Raw genomic sequence first — 21,364 nt, 5'->3', positions numbered from 1 at the left:
AGGGTTCAGAGAAGATTCACTAGAATGATTCCGGGAATGAGAGGGTTAACATATGAGGAATGTTAGACCGCTCTTGGACTGTACTCCTTGGAGTTTAGAAGAATGAGGGGGGACCTCATAGGAACATTTTGAATGTTGAAAGGCATGGACAGAGTGGATGTGGCAAAGTTGTTTCCCATGGTGGGGGAGTCTAATACGAGAGGACATGACTTAAGGATTGAAGGGCGCCCATTCAGAACAGAAATGCGAAGAAATTTTTTCAGCCAGAGGGTGGTGAACCTGTGGAATCTGTTGCCACGGGCGGCAGTAGAGGTTAAGTCATTGGGAGGATTTAAGGCAGAGACTGATAGGTATCTGAGTAGCCAGGGCATCAAAGGTTATGGTGAGAAGGCGGGGGAGTGGGATTAAATGGGTGATTGGATCAGCTCATGATAGAATGGTGGAGCAGACTCGATGGGCCGAATGGCTGACTTCTGCTCCTTTGTCTTATGGTCTTATAAACAAGTGATAATAAATCTGATTCTGAGCATCTTACTACCCACTTCTTTTGAACCAAGGATGATCCATTAGAATCCCAAGATTTATCATTGCACAACTTCAACAATTTGCTCAGTATTCACAGCTATTGTAATTTTCTTAAATTTCTCTTTCTCTCCCCAATTAATTCCAGATTTACAGTTACATTTGGAATGTTAGTTATACCATCAATATTGAAAACTGATAATGTAATATTGTTAAACATGAGAAATTCTGCAGATGCTGGAAATTCTCAGCAAAACGCACAAAATGCAGGAGGAACAGCAAGACAGGCAGCATCTATCGAAATGAATAAGCAGTTGACATTTCAGGCAGAGACCCTTCTTCAGGACTGGAAAGGAAGGGGGAAGACACCAGAATAAAAAAGTTGGGGGAAGGAGACTGTAGGAGAAAGGGAAAGAAGTGACCCAGGGAGATGATAAGCAGGTGAAAAGAAGTAAGTGGGCAGAATGGGAAATAGAAGAGGGAAGGAGGGAATTTTTTTTTACTGGAAGGAGAAATCGATATTCATGCCATCAGTTTGGAGGCTACCAAGATGGAATATAAGGTGTTGCACCTCCACCCTGAGGATGGCCTCATCGTGGCACAAGAGGAAGCTATGTTGGAATAGGAATGGGAATGGGAATTAAAATGTTTATCCACCAGAAAGTTGCTCTTTTGGCAGATGGAGTGGATACGTTCAACTAAGCGGTCCCTCAACTTACCTTGTATCTCACCAATGTAGAGGAGGCCACATCAGGAGCACCAGATACAATAGATGACTCCAGCAGATTCGCAGGTGAAATGTTGCCTCACCTTGAAGGACTGTTTGGGGCCCTGAGTGGAGGCGAAGGAGGAGATGAATGGACAGGTGTAGCACTTTGATGAACTGCACGGATAAGTGCCAGGAGGGAGATTAGTGGGGAGGGAATCACGGAGGGAGAGATCCCTACAGAAAGCAGAGAGGGTGAGGGGAGGTAAATGTATGCTTGGTGGCAGGATACCTTTGGATTTGGTGGAAGTTGTGGAGAATGACATTTGGATGTTGTGGCTCATGAGGTGCTGAGTAAGGACAAGAGGAACTCTATATCACTGTTAAGTTGGTGGGAAAATGGGATGAGTGAGGATGTTTGGAAAATGGAGATATCCTGAAACGGAAATCTGCATCCTGAGACGCGGCGGGGACAAAGGAGCACAGTAACATCTACTTCATCTGCCATCTCCTTGTTTCCCATTTTTAGTTCCTCACATTTATTTTTAATAGCACCATTGCTCATTTGGTTAACTCTTCCTTTTTCTTCAATAGCCATGGAAATTCTAAGTATTTGTGTTTTTATTATTTCTGGCTAGCTTCATCTCAGCCAGAACAGTACAACACAGTATGGACCCTTCAGCCCATGATGTTGCACTGTCCTTTTAACCTAACAGGATAAATATAACTCTTCCCTCCCATACAGCCCTCCATTTTTTGCCTTCCTTATTCCTTCTTTGCTGTTTGTTATATTTTACCCAGTCTTCTGATCTTCCTCTCTCTGCCTTTCTGCATGAATATGTATTTTCTGGAAGTTTAATCATCTATTAACTTTTTTCTATGAACCACAAATAAAGGTTCTTCCCTTGGAATTGCTCCTTCTCATTGGAATACTTCTATTCTATATATTTTGAAAGATCCCCTAAATCAATTAATCTATTTGTCCATGCACCTCTGCTGGCTCCACACCCATGCCTTTAGAATTGTCCTTGTTAAATTTAAAATTTTGGACCCACAGTTTTCTTTCTGAATATAAAAATCATACACAGAATGATCACCTTCACAAAGAAGTCTCATTTACTTATTAAAAATATAGATTTGGTAAGTCAGAAGATGAATCCCGGAGGAAAAAAATACTGTGGACGATGATTTGAGATTTTCATTCAAGATCACGCAAAAGGACCAACCAAGTAAAATTGCCAGAATAAAGAGTTGATAGGGAGGACTGAGACAGCAGCTGTTAAGTGATGGGTGGAACCAGGTGAAGTAGAGGAACATTAGACAGTTGCTGTCAGGTGGAGAAAAGGAAGAGGGGAGTTTTGAGAGACAGCATAGTTGATCACAGCTGGGAACAAATGAAGGAAAACTACTGGCAGATGGAACCAGATAAGGAAGGCAATAGGACAAATATGCCAAGATAGAAGAAACCCAGGTTGGGGGGTAATGGGCAGATACTTCCTGGTAGAAGGGTAATGAACTTCAGTAACGGTGAGCTAAGGGGATTGGTTAAGTGTAAGGCAAATGTGAACAGAAGGACAGAGTATACGATGATCATACTTCCAGTTTGTAATTGATCAAGTGGAATAAAAGGTGCTATTCTTCTAGTTTAACTTTGACGTTACAATGGCAGTGAAGAATGCCAAGACCAAATAGGTCAATGTGGGAATGGGAAGAGGAGATGCAATAACATGAAGCACAAGACAACTTGTGCATTCAGAATGCAGGTGCTCTGCAAACTGACTTTTTAGCTTTTGCTTGGTCTTGTTGACCAAGAGGAAGTCACATTGAGAGCATAGCATGCAACAGACAGGTGGTCAGAGATGCACCAGTCATCTTGAACTTCTAGTTGTACATCATTTCAATTCTCCTTCCCATTCATGTCCCATACCAACTTGTGTGTCCTCAGCAATCTTCACTGCCATGATGAAGGCAAATGTAAATAGGAAGAATACCACCTCATATTCCATGGTTACCCTACAGACCAATGATATGAAAACTGAATTTTCAAATTTCTGATCTCTCACACCCCAGATATTCCTAGGTGCTACCTAGGTTTGTTATCCTCCCCACATGGTTCTATCTGCCCATCATCTCTACACATTTATCCACCTGGGTTTCTTCTCCCTTGACCAGACCTTTTTATTCCCTGAATCAACTGGTTCCACTTCCTTTATCTGGTTCAGAATCAGAATCAGGTTCAATATCACTTGTTTATGTCAGGTTGTTATGCGGCAGGAGTACATTGCAAAACATAAAAACTGTAAATTACAGCAGAAACCATAGAAAAACTACAGCACAGAATCAGGCCTTTTGGCCCTTCTTGGCTGTGCCGAACCATTTTCTGTCTAGTCCCACTGACCTGCACACAGACCATATCCCTCCATACACCTCCCATCCATGTATCTGTCCAATTTATTCTTAAATGTTAAAAAAGAACCCGCATTTACCACCTCGTCTAGCAGCTCATTCCACACTCCCACCACTCTCTGTGTGAAGAAGCCCCGCCTAATGTTCCCTTTAAACTTTTCCCCCTTCACCCTTAACCCATGTCCTCTGGTTTTTTTTCTCCCCTTGCCTCAGTGGAAAAAGCCTGCTTGCATTCATTATCTATACCCATCATAATCTTGTATACCTCTACCAGATCTCCCTTCATTCTTCTACGCTCCAGGGAATAAAGTCCTAACCTATTCAACCTTTCTCTGTAACTGAGTTTCTCAAGTCCCGGCAACACCCTTGTAAACCTTCTCTGCACTCTTTCAACCTTATTAATATCCTTCCTGTAATTTGGTGACCAAAACTGAACACAATACTCCAGATTCAGCCTCACCAATGCCTTATACAACCTCATCATAACATTCCAACTCTTATACTCAATACTTTGATTAATAAAGGTCAATGTACCAAAAGCTCTCTTTACGACCCTATCTACCTGTGATGCCACTTTTAGGGAATTTTAAATCTGTATTCCCAGATCCTTCTGTTCTACTGCACTCCTCACTGCCTTACCATTTACCCTGTATGTTCTACCTTGGTTTGTCCTTCCAAAGTGCAATACCTCACACTTGTCTGTATTAAACTCCATTTGCCATTTTTCAGCCCATTTTCCCAGCTGGTCCAAGTCCCTCTGAAAACTTTGAAAACCTTCCTCACTGTCCACTACACCTCCAATCTTTGTATCATCAGCAAATTTGCCGATCCAATTTACCACATTATCATCCAGATCATTGATATAGATGACAAATAACAATGGATATATGTTATTTAAAAGTAAATATGTATTTAAAAGTTAAATTAAATTAGTAATGCAAAAAGAGGAAAAAAGTAGTGAGGGAGTGTTCTTGGGTACAATATCTATTCAGAAATCTGATGGCAGAGGGGAAGAAGCTGCTCCTGAGTTGCTGAGTGTGTGCCTTCAGGCTCGCGTACCTCCTCCCTGATGGTAGCAATGAGAACCAGGCATGTCCTGGGTGATGGGATCCTTAACGATGAATGCCAGCTTTTTGAGGCATCACTCCTTGAAGTTGTCTTGGATACTGGGGAGGTTAGTGCACATGATGGAGCTTACTGAGTTTACAACTTTCTGCAGCTTATTTCAATCCTGTGCAGTGGTCCCCTGACTCCAGTCAGTGATGCAACCAGTCAGAATGCTCTCCACAGTACACCTGTAGAAATTTGCGAGTGTCTTTGGTGACATACCAAATCTCCTCAAACTCCTAATGAAATATAGCTGCCATCATGCCTTCTTTGTAACTGCATCGATGTTTGGCCCAGAATAGATCCGCAGAGACACTGACAACCAGGAACTTGAAATGGTTCACCATTTCCTCCTCTGATTCCTCAATGAGGACTGATATGTGTTCTCATATCTTACTCTTTCTTAAGTCCATAAGATAAAGTACCACTTATATTTTGCAACATCTGCCTGTTAACTTCCCCTTCCCTTGCCCAAAATGGTTCGTTTTATCCATCAACCCCTACCTAACGTGACTTCCTCATCACCCAACAGTCCCCATCTCAACACTCCCTTCTCACCTCTTAATGGTTTGTATCTTCCCCTCTACACTCTCAATTTTGATGCAGGGTTTTGACTCAAAGCCTCTAGCATCCTATTTCCTCCAGAGATTCTGTGGAACAACCGTGTTCCTCAAGCAGTTTGATTTTTAATCTGATATTTTTTTCCACATTATATTGCATCTGACATGGTCGTACTCATTTACTCAGCCTGACTATATACTCTTGTAGCCTCGTTGCATACTCATTTCTCACAATTCTGCATAATTTTGTATCATTAACAAATCTTGAAACATTACTTCTAATCCTAATCACTAACACAGATCGTGAACAGCTGAGGCAACATCACCAATCTGCATGGCACCTCCTCTGATCACAAAATGCCAACTTCAGATAGGCCCAAGCATTCTCAGTATTTGCTTTCTTAGTGTCTGACTTTTATAAGTCTAACAGGAAACTCTAACATTGGTTTTTTATTCTACCTAATATAATGACAATATAAAGAATGATTTTGTCCCCATTCACCTAATGTGTTGAAAATTAATTTTGAAATTTTTAGCATTTCAACTTTCGACAACCAACAAAGAAAAATGTTGCAATTCAAAGTGGAAAACACTTCCCCTTTGAAATTTGATGTACAAAAAAAAGTTTTATTCTTGAAAATGACCTACAGATTATACAAAACTTTCTGTTCATTTAAACTTCAAAGGCCTCAAGTACAACATTGATAAAATAAGGATCTCTCCTTAACCTGAAGCTGGAGTGTAGGTGTTTGAAATGGCCAAGGTTCCACGTGCTCCATAGGATTTGTACCAGGAGGTTCTTAAAGTACGGCTGTAAAAGGAGACTTAAATTTGCAATTCACATTGACTAAAATACTATTGTTGGTTACTTCTTAAAAATAGGAAAGGGAAATGTTGACACAGATATATATAATGAACTGAAATCTGAATGTAGTTTAAAACACATTCAGCTCAGGACTGTGGATACAAAACCATAATTTATAGCTTCAAAAGATGAGAAAGTCAAGCCGAAAACTTTTCCAGAATTGTAATAAAAATCATAAAATCATACTCATAAAATATTTAAATCAACCAATTCACTATTCTTACGGACTAATACTTTTCCAGGATTTAGATTTTGAAGATCACAATCTTCCCTACTCTTGAATAACTTCATATCGCTTACAAAATTCAAAAATCTGAGGATGCTTTAGTCACTGCCAAAATGACTGGTAGTTTAACAAGTAACTTCTGATAATAAATCATGTTTTCAAAAGATTTACTGTAAACCAAACCTTTGGTGAAGCAGTTAGATCCTTCATAACAGCAGGCTTCATGTGCTCCTTTACAGTTTCTGTCTTTGGTGTAGGTTTAGTGTCAGGTGCTGGAGGTGATGGAGCTTTCCTTTTTGTCCTTTTTTCTGTCTCATGCTGCTGTACTGAAGCCGTCATGAATGTGGGCTGATTCCTATTAATATTTGATGCCTTCGGCTCATAGAATGGATTAGATCTAATTAAAACAGAACTAATTTTTAAAAGATGTCTTCAACAACATTCTTCCTCAAAAATAAACTTTTCTTTTTGCACACAAATGCAGAGGAGCATTTTGAAAACAGTTCTGAAATGTACAATTTTTTATTGCATCTTATAACCTTTAATCTGCTGAATATACAATAATTTAATGGCACATTCACTGTGACAAGCTTTTCAAGGTTAAAAGATAATCCTGTTCAGTGCTTCTTACTAACATTCAAATGAATGTTGAAGCCTTATCTTAAGGTCCACATTCAGACATTAAGTGGCATGCAGTCACTCTTGAGAATATGCCATTTGCAAAGACTGTTTTAGCAGAAAAATACAAAATCTACTTTTACGTAACAGCAAATTTAATGTTTATAACCAAAAGGGAAAAATAAGAGGCTCTCTGGAATTGTTTGCACAGTTTCAAAACTAAAATCAATTATATCTTAAATAAGAAAAAAGTGCAATTCACTATTTACTTTTAAGAATTCTGAAAATATATATGTGATGAAGATGAACCTTAAAAACAAATTGTGGGGGTAAAATATCAAGCAAGAAAAATGATTAAAGAGTTTAGCATTTTGTTAAGAGTTACAAAAAGTAATGTCTGTTTCAACCTAATATTAAAACAACTTGGATTGAAAGAAAGCTTTTCCTGGAAAAAATCTTGCCATGGAATGGACTAACTACGTATGTAAAAAAAAACAAAAACCAAGATTGCAGTAAGGAAACATTCTAGTGACTAGGGAAAAGAGAAAGCTACAGATGTAAAATATACAACTGAGCTTTGAGTTGGTTCTTACTAATTGATTAGCTCTAATTTGGTGTGGTAAAGCACTTAACATGGAAACTTAACAACCAGGAACTTTCAATGCACACAAAATCAACTTCGAGGTTTGCCTTCCAGATGCATCTGTCATTCATGAACATCTAATATGACCAAGACACCGAATGAAAGACAAGGATGACGAGACCAAATTTAACCTGCTGACAGAAAGTGTCTCTGAGGAATATTCCATTCATGGCAGTTTAAAATTTTTAAAATGCAAGGTAAAAGGAGCGGAGGTAAAATTGGTCCTGAATAGATAGCATTCTTCGTAAACACATAAATTGTCCTTCAACTTAGGACTGTGACACTTGAACGCTTTGTAATGATTGAATTAATATCAAGAACAAACAGTAAAATAAATAATCAGAATGATAAGGCATGAAAAGAACAGCATTAAAAAAAGGTTCAATGCAAACAGAAGCAGAAATCTCAGACATACTAGTCAAAATTTGTGCATTTTGAATTTTGGAAAACATGAAAGCACTTGGCACTCTTTTTATAACTAAATTAACAAATCAACAATTTCAAACAACTGCTTTCATGGTGGGTAGTCCTAAGGTAAAGAATTCATTGATCTTCTAAAAAAAATCTTTTAAATTCTTGCCTCAAATCTTCCGGTCAAACAAGAGAGTTTTTGTTTTACAACTCTATATTTGCACAATCAAATCACTGAAGCTTGACTGATTTATTTCCCCACACTACTGTTTTTAATATCTGCGATGTCTTGTAATCATGAACCCAACAACCAAGTTTATCAATGAAATATAAAACCATTAAATCCATTACATTTTAAACAATTAGTGCTAACACTGTTAGCGAGAAAGCTAAATGCTATCATTAATGTTCACATGATTTTAAGCACATCGTTCCAAAGCAAATTTGTTTTCCCTTTTTACTTGAAGGGCCTGGTTGATAACTTGCAAGTGAAAGCAACAACGGAGGGGGGAGAAGGGTCATGCCTCCTTTTGCTAAAGCACTTAGACATTGGATCACAACTGCTAACCTTTTATTTACCTCACTTTGCTGAAGCTGAAGAAAAATAATGACCTGCCACATAAAGCAAAATAACAGCTCAATATACGAACAGGCATTAATTCAGTTAAACCTAGTACTTAAACCAGTCATTCCATAGTGGTAAACTTGACAACCCAACACCCCTAAAATCTAAACTTCTTTCATAAAATGCTGCAGAGCAGACTTCTGAAGATTTTAAATTATCTGTCAAAAAACAGATGCTCCAGAATATAGAAATATCATTGAGAAAAGATATCTCTAAGGACAGAGTCAAATTAGCACCAAGGATGCAGCGAAATCTGTAGTTTGCCTGTTACCCTACTAAGCTGAACAGAACTACGAAGAGACCAAACATTAGGTGAAATGTAAATAAATAAATAGATATCTTAACTGCAGTATTTATTCATGCAACCGTCTCCTTTGATGCATTTTATAGAAGAAATGTACTGGAAACTTAATTGACTAAACTAAGGTGCATGAAATTGGATGCCCCGACTATATGATTTTTAATACCTATTAAACTTAGCTTACATAGGCGAACAAACAGGTAATGATCTTTTTCAGCATCATTGAATGTTTAGGTGTATCCAAGAAATGTCACCCATAAGTTTTTAGATATGATTCTGCGAGGCACTTAAGTACCAAAGTGATTCTAATCTAATGTCGGACTATTTTAATAACATACTCATCTAATTCCTCCTCCTCTGGTTTGGTTGTTTCAGCATAGAGGTACTTGCTCATGTCCACTGGTTTGACATTCTGTCTTTTTGCAGGTTTTGGTGGTTCGGTCTGTTCTGCCCTGTTTTCAAGAATCCTGTCGTGCTGAGGATCGTTTACGTCATCAAACGGATTGAGGGAGTTATCATACTCTTGTTCATTAAAAGGGTTATTAGGGTCATTATCAAGTAAGAGTCCTTCTGATCTTTCAGTAGATGTTGTTCCAATGTTTCTGTCTGTGAATAAAAATATTAAAGTTTTAAATTTGAAGCAAAGGACTTTAAAAATTGAAAAAAAATATGCAGAACACAATCCATGTGAACTGAGATCATTTCACTTATCAAGTAGAAGCAACACTTACAACCAAAGGTTTGAAAAGACCTTACAGCATTACAATTATTGTCGTAAAGGACATAAGAACATAAGAAATTGGAGTTGGTTGGAGTAGGCCATCTGAGCTGTTGAGCTTGCTCCACATCATGGCAGATCAGACCGTGGACTCAGCTCAACCTACTCGCCGTTTCCACATAACCCTAATTCCCCTGCTGCACCGCCCAAAACTCACTTATTTAACCATAGCCTTTCAAAAGGCTTTTGACAAGGTGCCACACGAGGCTGCTTAACAAGCTAAGAGCCATGGTATTACAGGAAAGATTCTAGCATGGATAAAGTAGTGGCGAATTGGCAGGAGGTAAAGAGCGGCAATAAAGGGAGACTTTTTTGGTTGGCTGAGGGTGACTAGTTATATGTCAATGATTTGGATGATGGAATTGATGGCTTTGTTGCAAAGTTTGCAGACGATATGAAGATAGGTGGAGGAATAGGTAGTTTTGAGGAAGTAGAGAAGCTACAGAAGGACTTAGATAGATTAGGAGACTGGGCAAAGAAATGGCAGATGGAGTACAATGTCAGGAAGTGTATAGCCATGCAATTTGGCAGAAGAAATGAAAGGATTGACTATTTTCTAAATGGAGAGAAAATTAAAACATCTGAGGCGCAAAGGGACTTGGAAGTCCTTGTGCAGGATTCCCAAAAGGTTAATTTGCAGGTTTAGTCTGTGGTAGGAAGGCAAATGCAATGTTAGCATTCATTTCAAAAGGACTAGAATATAAGAGCAAGGATGTAATGCTGAGACTTTATAAAGCACTGGTGAGGCTTCACTTGGGATACTGTGAGCAGTTTTGGGCCATTTAATCTTAGAAGGGATGTACTAAAACAGGAGAGGGTTCAAAGGAGGTTCACGAAAACGATTCCAGGATTGAATTGCTTGTCATATGAAGACTGCTTGATGGCTCTGGGCCTGTGTTCACTAGAATTCAGAAGAATGAGGGTGATCTCATTGAAACCTAACGAATGATGAAAGGCCTTGATAGAGTTGATGTGAGGAGGATGTTTCCTTTGGTGAGAGAGTATAAGACCAGAGGACATAGCCTCAGAATAGAGGGGTGCCCTTTTAGAATGGAGATGAGTCGGAATTTCTTTAGCCAGAGAGTGGTGAATCCGTGGAATTCTTTGCCATAGGCAGCTGTGGAGGCCAAGTCACTGGGTATATTTAAGGCAGAGGTTGATAGATTCTTGATTGGTCAAGGCATGAAGGAATACAGGGAGAAGGCAAGAGATTGGGGCTGAGAGGAAAATTGGATCAGCCATAATGTAATGGCAGAGCAGTCTCAATGTGCCAAATGGCCTAATTCTGCTCTGATATCCTCTGATCTTATGGTCTAATGACATGACAATTTACAGTGACCAACAACCTAACCACAGCCTCTGGACTTGGGGAGAAAACTGGAGCACACAACTTTCTTGCAGAGGATGCCTGGATTGAAGTCTACACTCCAATACCCCAAGCTGTAATTACGTCGCACTAACCACTACGCTACCCAAGAGCCCCAAACCCACTCTATAAACCTACTCCATGATCAATCTAACCTTGCCCATAATCTTCTATTTTTCTTACATCCATGTGCATACCCAAGAGTTTCTTAAATACCCTGTTATATCGGCCTCCACCACCACCCACAGTAGTGCATTCCAGACACCAACTACCCACTGTGTAAAAAAAACAACTATCTCTGACATCTTCCCTAAACTTTCCTCCACTCGCTTTAAATGGTATTGGCCTTTGCCCCTTGGAAAAGGGTGCTGGCTATTCTCCCCATCTATGCCTCTTGTAATCTTATAAACCTCTTTTAAGTCACTTCTCATCCTCCCTTACTCCAGAGAAAAGTTCATGCTTGCACAACCTTTACTTGCAGGGCATGCTCTATAATCAAATCTCCTTGGCACCCTCACCAAAGCTTCCACATCATTCCAATAAAGAGCAACCAGATCTAAACACAATACTCAAAGTGTGATCCAACCATTTTTTTACAGAGCTTCACAGATCTTTAACTCAATCCCACAACTAATAAAGGACAACACACAAATTGCCTTCTTAACCATCCTATCAACCTGCGCTGCAACTTTGAGGGATCAATGGACATGGACAGTAATATTCCTCTGTACTCCTAAGAATCCTGCCATTAATCTTGTACTCTGCCTTCAAATTTGATCTTTCAAAGTGTATCACTTTAGTTTTCCAGATTGAACTCTACCTGCCACTTTTCGAACCAGTTCTGCAGCCTATCTATATCCCATTGTAATCTACACCGACCTTCTACACGATACACAACTCCACCAACCTTCATGTTATCTGCAAACCTTCTACTTCCTCTTCCAAGTCATCTATAAAAATCACCAAGAGCAGGGGTCCTAGAACAGATCCTCACAGAACACCGCTGGTGCTAACGTCCAGGCAGAATATGCTTCATCTACTACCACCCTATGCCTTCTATGGGCAAGTCAATTCTAAATCCACGCAGCCAAGTTTCTCTGGATCCTCTGCCTCCTGACTTTCTGACTGAGCCCACCATAGGGAGCCTTACCAAATGCCTCACTAAAATTCATATATGCCACATTTACCACTCTTCCTTCATCACTTGTTTTGTCACTTCCTCAAAAAAGTCAATCAAGATCATGAGGCACAGTTTTCCCCTCACAAAGCCATGAAGACTATCCCCAGTAAGATTGTGCTTTTCTAAATCATCATGAATCCTGTCCCTAAGAATCCTCTTCATTTATTTTCTCTCCACTGACACAAGACTCACAGGTCTATAATAATATTTCCTGGGATATAATTTCCTGAAAAGATATTTTTCTACTTCTATCTTACCTATTGCTTTCATAATTTTACATATTTCTCCAAGATCCCCTCTCATTTTTCTGAATTCCAGAAAGTTTAGATCCAAGCAATTCAATCTCTCCTCAAAGGCTAATCCCTTCATTACTGGAATCAACCAGGTGAACCCCTCTGCACTCCTTCTAAAGTCAGTATGTCTTTCCTCAAATAAGGAGACCAGAAATGCACACGGTATTCTTGAGTGTGACCTCACCTGTACCCTGTACAGTTGCAGCATTATCTTCCTACTCCTAAACTCAATCCCCCTACCAATGAAGGCTAACATTCCATTTGCCTTGCTGATGCGTAAGAATTGCTCGCAGAGGGATTTGAATCACTGGAATTTTGAATCTACATCTCTGGAACAGCAGAAGGACTGCTGAAAATGTCTTTTCCCTGTAAACTAGTGTCCTGCATATAACACACTCTCTTGTCCCCTTTAAACTAATACCCACCATTTAAAACACTGATTGTCTCCTGTAGACTAGTACCCAGCTTTCTGCATCCCCCCTCCCCCATAAACTAGTATCCAGCTTGTAATGCACTGTAAGTGATGTTCTCTGTTAAGTAGTGCTCAGCATGCTTTATGTCTCAGGCAAACTATTGCCCAGCATGTAACACAGATCAGTAACATTGATTAGTAAGGGCATCAGAAATTCCAGGGAAAAGGCAGGCGAATGGGGTTAAGAGGGATAATAAATCAGCCATGATCAAATGGTGAGCAGACTCAATGGCCTAATTCTGCTGCTATGGTATCCTAATGGTTTATTGTCCTCATTACTCTCCTTAAACATTGGAAAAACATTTGCCAATGCCATCCTTCAATCCTCTGGTACTATTCCTGTGGCCAAGGAGGACACAAACATTATTGCCAACACCCCAGCAAATCCTTCGCTCACTTCCTGTAGTAACCTGGGTATATCCTGCCCGGACCCATGTACTATATCTCAGTACGTGTGACAATAATAACCAATTGCCTTCTCATCTTAAATCTGTGCTCCCTCGATACTCCTGTTCTCAGAAAGGGGTTATTGTCTATCCCATTACACCCTTTATGGATTAGAGCAAATGAGCAAGAGAGGTTGAAAAAACACTGGATGAGAAAAAGAGGTTGGACAAAACTGGATTGTTTTCCCTGCAGCATCAGAGACCTAAGAGCGACCTGATCAAAATATATCAAATAATGAGGGATATAGGCAAGGTAGAAAGTCAGAATCATTTTTCAAAGGTTGCAACTGTCAAATACTAGACCTTTAAGGTGAGAGACGGAAAGGTTTACAAGGCACGTTTTTCTTTTATACAGATTGGTAGGTGACTGGAATGCACTGCCAGGGGAAATAGCAGAAGCAGATATGACAGCAACATTTAAGAGATGTTTAGACATGCACAAACATGGATAGGGAATGGAGCAGTACAGACCATGTGCAGGCAGGTGGAATTAGTTAGGTAAGCATTATGGTTGACAGAGATATTGTGGGCTGAAGGGACTGTTCCTGTGCAATTCTGTTCTATGTATTTGTGGGATATACATTTCAGACAAAAAGTACATTGTTTTATTGACAATAGCTGGTAAATTGCTACCTCGAAACTTACTTTGTTGCACTATTTGAAACATCATAGGAAGCAAATTAAAAGTAAAAGCCACTCAGGACCGCTGATGTGGAAAACATGTTTAGTTTGTTTGAATAATTCAAGGTTAACACTACATATCTGTTCAATGTATCAACTTTGTCTGTTTCTAACCCCATTAAACTGATTAATGCTGGGAATCCAGTATTAAATGAAGACACTTAGAGGAGAGCTACAGATCAATATGGGATTGATGCAGTTATGAAAAATGTTGGGGAAGAAAGATCATGTTACAAGGCAGAATTTATCATTTAGAGCCTGGGTGGGTGAAGAGACAGGTGACGGGACAATAAAACATGAAGTAAGGAATCATGTCTGAGACCAAGATCCAGTAACATTGAGTATGGATGGTGCTGTTGGGTCGTGTTTAAATAGGCTACAAATAGATCTGGATATTGTTTAATAAATTGAGCATATATACTAAAAATGGAGCTTAAAAATTGGTCAGGAGAACAGAAAATGGTTAGAGATCATTAAGACTGGCACTGAAGTATTCATGTCCAAAAGGTTAACTACACATATTGTGTGAACTACTAGATGTTTGCGGTATCTTCTATGTGGCGGTGTGCCAGGGTAATGGCATCAACATGGATGATGTCAACAGGCTCAATACACTGATCAGAAAGGCTGGCTCTGTTATAGGAATCAAACTGGACACACTGGAAGCTGTAGTAGAACAAAGGACCGTATGGAAAATACTGGTAACTCTGGACAATGTTTCTCACCCCCTGCATGTCACCTTGGCTGAACAGAGGAGCACTTTTAGAAATAAACTAAGACAATTATGCTGCTCCAAAGAGCACTATATGAGGTCATTCTTACCCTTGGCCATTAGGCTCTATAACGAGTCAACCTATAGCCAGGGAAGTGAAGACCACCCCCACCCGTTAGACTGTTTGTGGCATGCAGAAGTTTGGGCACCCCAGTCAAAATTTCTGTTACTGTGAATAGCTAAGTGAGTAAAAGATGAACTGATTTCCAAAAGGCATAAAAGTTAAAGATGACACATCTCTTTAATATTTTAAGCAAGAAAAATTTTTTATTTCTATCTTTTACAATTTCAAAATAACAAAAAAGGAAAAAGGCCCAAAGCAAAAGTTTAGGCACCCTGCATGGCAGTACTTCGTAACACCCCCTTTGGCAAGTATCACAGCTTGTGAACGCTTTTTCTTCAAACATACCTTTGCTCATTGCGGCCAAAATGTTCTATTTTAATTTCATCAGTCCACAGGACTTGTTTCCAAAATGCATCAGGCTTGTTTAGATGTTCCTTTGAACCTTTTGAATAGAACTTTTTGGCCGCAATGAGCAAGGGTATGTTTGGAGAAGAAAGGGTGCAGAATTTCATGAAAAGAATCCCTCTACAACTGTTAAGCACGGGGATGGCTCGATCATGCTTTGGACTTGTTTTGCAGCCAGTGGCACGGGGAAGATTTACTGGTAGAGGGAAGAATGAATTCAATTAAACACCAGCAAATTCTGGAAGCAAACTTCACACAGTCTGTAAAAATGCTTAAGATGAAAAGAGGATGGCTACTACAACAGGATAATGATCCTAAACACACCTCAAAATCCACAATGGACTACCTCAAGAGGAGCAAGCTGAAGGTTTTGCCATGGCCCTCACAGTCCCCTGACCTAAACATCATCGAGAATCTGTGCATAGACCAGTGCATGCAAGACAGCCCAAGAATCTCACAGAACTAGAAGCCCTTTGCAAGGAAGAATGGGCGAAAATCCCCCAAACAAGAATTGAAAGACTCTTAGCTGACTACAAAAAGTTACTAAATACCGCCATGCACGGTGCCCAAACTTTTGCATGCCTGTGTGCGCGCACGCGTGCGTGTGTGTGTGTGTGTGTGTGTGTGTGTGTGTGTGTGTATATATACGTGTGTGTATGTGTGTGTGTATATATGTGCCATTTGCAATGCTACTGTGACGCTGTAGTTTCCTTTGGGATCAATAAATTATCTATCTCTCTTCTGGGTTGTCTCATAATTCAAGCTGGAATGAGAAAACTCATACAAAGGCACCATCTTGTGGCAAGATACCTGCAATTACACCATACAAAATTACAACAACTCTTGATATTGCATTTCTTCTTCTTTGGCAGCTCCCTGGGATCAAGGATGACTTGCCCTCCATTCTAGTTTTATAGATTCTGATGTGGCTAATGAAGTTCAGTAGACAGTAACTCAAATAAAAATTGATGCAAAGCTAAGGGAGGATATTTTTAGATAAGTGACCAAAGGTTTACTAAAGGAGGGGGAGGGGAGGGCGAGGAGAGGGGAAAAAAGTTGCAAAGAGTGAGGAAGCAATATAGTGAGTTGAAAACTGTTGCAAAGCTGTGTGGTGTTAAGTATTTCAGGCTCCCACAGTGAAAGGACAGAGGAAGCTCAGTCAGTCTATGCAGCTGACACAGGAATTTACCATCTTTTTGAGTGGTACAGGCAAAGGAGTCTTGTATAGAATGAGATCTACAATAAGCGGCACAGTGGCACAGAAGCTAGAGACACTGATTCACAACACCAGAGACCCCAGGTTCAATCCTGACCTTAGGCACTGTCTGTGTGGAGTTTGCATGTTCCCCATGACCACGCGTGGGTTTAGCCCTGGTGCTTCCTCAGTTTCAGGAAACCCCAGTTTCCTTCCACATCCCAAAGATATGAAGGTTGGTAAATTATGCTTAGTGTGTGGGCGGGGTCATACAATATGAGGGAGTCGAAGGGGATGTAGGAAGAATAAAATGGGATTAGTGTCAATGGGTAGTTGATGATCACCCTGGAGTTGGTGGGTTGAAGGATCTGTTTCTCTGCTGGATCATTCTGTGCAAGTTTCGAAAATGCAGGAACTGTAAGTGAAATCGGGGCTGGGTGGGTAGCCACTGACAGGATACCATATCTGTGGGTTTGAGAATAGCACAAGTAGGTATGGAAAATATTTTGGAATGGGTTGGATACAAGGTTTGAGAGCAGATTTTGTGCATCAACATCTCAGAGGATCTATCCTAAACCCAGCACAATGATGCTATCATGAAAAGGGAAGTCAAGTGCCTCTACTTCATTAGGAGTTAAAAGAGATTTGGTACATCACTAAATGCTCTTACAGATGTACAGTGGAGACCATTCTGACTGGTTGCATCAAGGTATGGTATGGAGGCTCCAATGCATACAATCACAAGAGGCTGCAGACTGTTGTAGATTTATCCATCTCCATCACAGGCAAAACCCTCCTCACCAATGAGGATATCTTCAAGAGGCAGTGCCTCTAGAAGGTGGCATCCATCGCTAGGAACTCTCACCATTCAAGATATGCCCACATCTTGCCACTGCTTTCGAGGAGGTGCTACAGAAACATGAAGACCACACTCGGCAATTCAAAAACAATTTCTGTCTGCCATGAGATTTCTGAGTGGTCCACAAAGCCATGCACACTACTTTGTTATTGCCCTTTATTTTTGCACTCTTTATTTACTTTGGCAGTATATGCTAGTTGTATCTGCAAAACCACAAATTTCACATAATCCAGTTGGTGATAATAAATCTGGTTCTGAGCTATGCATCAGCATTTCACAAAATTCTCCTTATGCGCTTAACAGGAAAGACAGCCGCAGAAGCATGCACTCAAAATGCTTGAGCCAAAGCATGTGTTGCATGCTGAGTAATCTGGAATTATGTCCTGCATGAAGAACTGACCTAATATTTGTTCTGGATTCAAACTGAAACCTCAGGAAGCATAACTTTGTACTTTACTAGTGGAGAGTAACACATCAGATTCAAAAAGTAAGGGGGGCCTGTTGGAACTATCTGAGGAATTTGAGATCGCAGGACAGTTATGATGCAGAGCAAAATGCCCGTTTTATAAAGCAGTAGGGTTTGTCAAGGTTTTCTGTAGAGCTTGAGATCGTTTCAGTTACTAGGCACTTGATAAGGGTGAATAAAGTAAGTTTAAGCTGGCCAGCCATGATGAAAGCAGCCATAGCGTGAATGAGATAGGTTAGAGTCAGGACTGAGGCTTTGGCTCAAAGGGCTTCAGTGAGAAGAGACTGAGGCTAAGGCAAGATTCCTGTCAGGTTTCTCTTACTTTATTCATGCCTAGCTAGAGTAGCAAGCAATCTAGGAGATCAAGGAGACCTCCAGTCTCCCTGACTGCTACATCTGCAAGAAGTGCATCTGGCACTGCTCCTTATACACCGTGTTAGGTCATCCAGCTAAGTTCCATTTCTCTTCTGTTCATTCAGATAATGAGGAGCTACAGGGAGGTACACACATAAGTTGCAGGAGGCAGATAGCTGAGTAGCCGTCAGGAGACGGAAAAAGAATAGGCAGAGAATGCAGAGTACTCCAGTGGCCGTTGCCCTCAATAACAAGCATACTGCTTTGGATAACATTGGCAGGGACCTGGTCTCTGGTACCTAGTCTGGTTCTGTGGCTCAGAAGGAAACAGGAGGCAATTAACAGTGATAGGGGATATACACTTGGGCTAACAGACAGGAGATTCTGTGGACATGAAAGGGACACCTGGATGGTATCTCAGGTGCCAGGATCAGAGCATTCTTATGGGAGAGGTTGAGCAGGCAGAATTTGTAGCACATATTGGTACCAACAACACAAGTAGGAAAAGGAGTGAGGTCCTGGAGAGAGAATGCAGTATAGTGAGCTAGGTAAAAAGCTGAAAAGCAGGAATTTAAGAATAGTAATCTTGTCATTGCTGCTGTGCCACGTGCCAGAGGGTAAAAATAGCATGAAAAGGTAGTTGAACGTGTGGTGGAAGAATTGGTGCAAGGACAGAGTTTCAGATTTGTGAATCTCTTCCGGGGAGGTGTGAAGGGCCAGGTTACATCCCAACTTGATGCAAACCAATATCCTTGCAGGAGGATTTGCTAGAGCTGTTGGGGAGGGTTTAAACTAGATTGGCAGGTGGATGGGAACCAAAGTGATAGGTCAGAGGATTGGCCAGTTGGTGTACAGGCAGATACAGAGTGTAGAGAGACAATGAGAAAGGATAGACAGTGGATAGGGCGTAATTGCAATCAATTAGATGGGTTGAAATGTGTATATTTTCATGCAAGAACAAGGTGATGAACTTAAGAGCATGGATCAGTACATGGAACTATGATGTTGTGGCATTACAGAGAATGGCTATTGGATGTTCCAGGATTTAAACGTTTGAAAAGGGACAGAAAGGGAGGTAAAAGAGGTGGGGGAAGTAGCATTGCTAATCAGGGACAATCACAGCTACAAAAAGGAAGAATGTCATGGTGGGATTGAGTACTGAGTCAGTGAAGGTGCAGGTCAGAAAGAGGAAGGGAGCAAGCATTTTATTGGTAGTATTCTCTAGACACCTCCCTCAACAGCAACAGAGGCACTGAGGTACAGATTGGGAGGCAAATTTTGAAAAGTTGTTAAAAAATACACGGTTTTCATCATGGGGGACTTCAACTTCCCTACTATTGATTGGCAAAAGGCGTATCATAGATGGGAGGGGGGTGAAATTTGTTAGGAGTGTCCAGGATGGATTCCTGACATAATATGTGGACAGGCTAACTAGAAGGGAAGCTACATTGGATCTGGTACTAGGCAATTTAGTAGTGGGTGAACATTTCGGAGATAATAACCGCAACTCCCTGATTTTTATCATAGCCTTGGATAGGTTACGAGCGGACGATATGGGAAGTATTTAATATGGGGAGGGCAAATTGTGATGCTACTAAGCAGGAATTTGGGAGTGTAAATTGGGAACATACGTACTCAGGGAAATGCATAATAGAAGTGTAGAAGTTATTTAGGGAGCACCAATGAAGCAGGAAAAGGATGGTTGAGTGAAGGAACATAGTTGACAAGATATGTGAAACATCAAGTCTAAAGGAGGAAGGAAGCATACTCAAGGTTCAGGAAGCAAGGATCAGACAAGGATCTTGAGAGTTACAAGGAAGCCAGGAAGGAGTTTAAGAATGGACTTAGGAGAGCTGGAAGGGAACATAAGAACACCTTGGTGAGTAAGATTAAGGAAAATCCCAAGGCGTTCTACATGTATGTGAAGGACAGGAGGATGACTAAAATGATGGTAGGACTGATCAGGATAAAAGTGTAAACACGTCTCTGGAGTTGAAGACAGTCCTTCATGAATATTTTTCACCATTGAGAGGGACCGTGGTAAATGTGAGGGCAGTGTAAAGCAGACTGATACCCTGGAACATGTTGATATTAATAGTCATAGTCATAGTTATACTTTATTGATCCCGGGGGAAATTGGTTTTCGTTACAGTTGCACCATAAATAAAAATAGTCATAGAACCATAAATAGTTAAATAGTAATATGTAAATTATGCCAGTAAATTATGAAATAAGTCCAGGATCAGCCTATTGGCTCAGTGTGTCTGACCCTCCAAGGGAGGAGTTGTAAAGTTTGATGGCCACAGGCAGGAATGACTTCCTATGACACTCTGTGTTGCATCTCGGTGGAATGAGTCTGTGGCTGAACGTACTTCTGTGCCCACCCAGTACATTATGTAGTGGATGGGAGACATTGACCAAGATGGTATGCAACTTAGACAGCATCCTCTTTTCAGACACCACCGTGAAAGAGTCCAGTTCCATCGCCACATCATCACTGGCCTTACGAATGAGTTTGTTGATTCTGTTGGTGTCTGCCACCCTCAGCCTGCTGCCCCAGCACACAACAGCAAACATGATAGCACTGGCCACCACAGACTCGTAGAACATCCTCAGCATCATCCAGCAGATGTTAAAGGACCTCAGTCTCCTCAGGAAATAGAGACGGCTCTGTCCCTTCCTTGTAGACAGCCTCAGTGTTCTTTGACCAGTCCAGTTTATTGTCAATTTGTATCCCCAGGTATTTGTAATCCTCCACCATGTCCACACTGACCCCCTGGATGGAAACAGGGGTCATCGGTACCTTAGCTCTCCTCAGGTCTACCACCAGCTCCTTAGTCTTTTTCACATTAAGCTGCAGATAATTCTGCTCACACCATGTGACAAAGTTTCCTACCGTAGCCCTGTACTCAGCCTCATCTCCCTTGCTGATGCATCCAACTATGGCAGAGTCATTAGAAAACTTCTGAAGATGACAAGACTCTGTGCAGTAGTAGAACGCCGAGGTGTAAATGGTGAAGAGAAAGTGAGACAAGACAGTCCC

The 21,364-nt window shown here is 40.7% G+C and overlaps 1 protein-coding gene across 3 annotated transcripts in view; it reads right to left on the bottom strand.

Annotated features, from left to right (window-relative positions):
* ehbp1 (EH domain binding protein 1) overlaps positions 1–21,364 on the bottom strand; it is a 438,810-nt gene that overhangs the window by 250,877 nt on the left and 166,569 nt on the right. For all 3 annotated transcript variants that reach the window (XM_072265404.1, XM_072265403.1, XM_072265405.1), the window contains exons 9-10: positions 9,329–9,596; positions 6,576–6,789 (exon numbers count right to left, since the gene is read on the bottom strand). In XM_072265404.1, coding sequence (XP_072121505.1) covers positions 6,576–6,789; positions 9,329–9,596 — 482 coding nt within the window. The remainder of the gene's footprint in view (positions 1–6,575; positions 6,790–9,328; positions 9,597–21,364) is intronic.

The sequence above is a fragment of the Mobula birostris genome, chromosome 8 (genome assembly GCF_030028105.1).
Source record: "Mobula birostris isolate sMobBir1 chromosome 8, sMobBir1.hap1, whole genome shotgun sequence".
Taxonomy (NCBI): Eukaryota; Metazoa; Chordata; class Chondrichthyes; order Myliobatiformes; family Myliobatidae; genus Mobula; species Mobula birostris.
The sequence above is the reverse complement of the archived record's forward strand: the minus strand, read 5'-3'. Positions and strand labels throughout refer to the sequence as shown.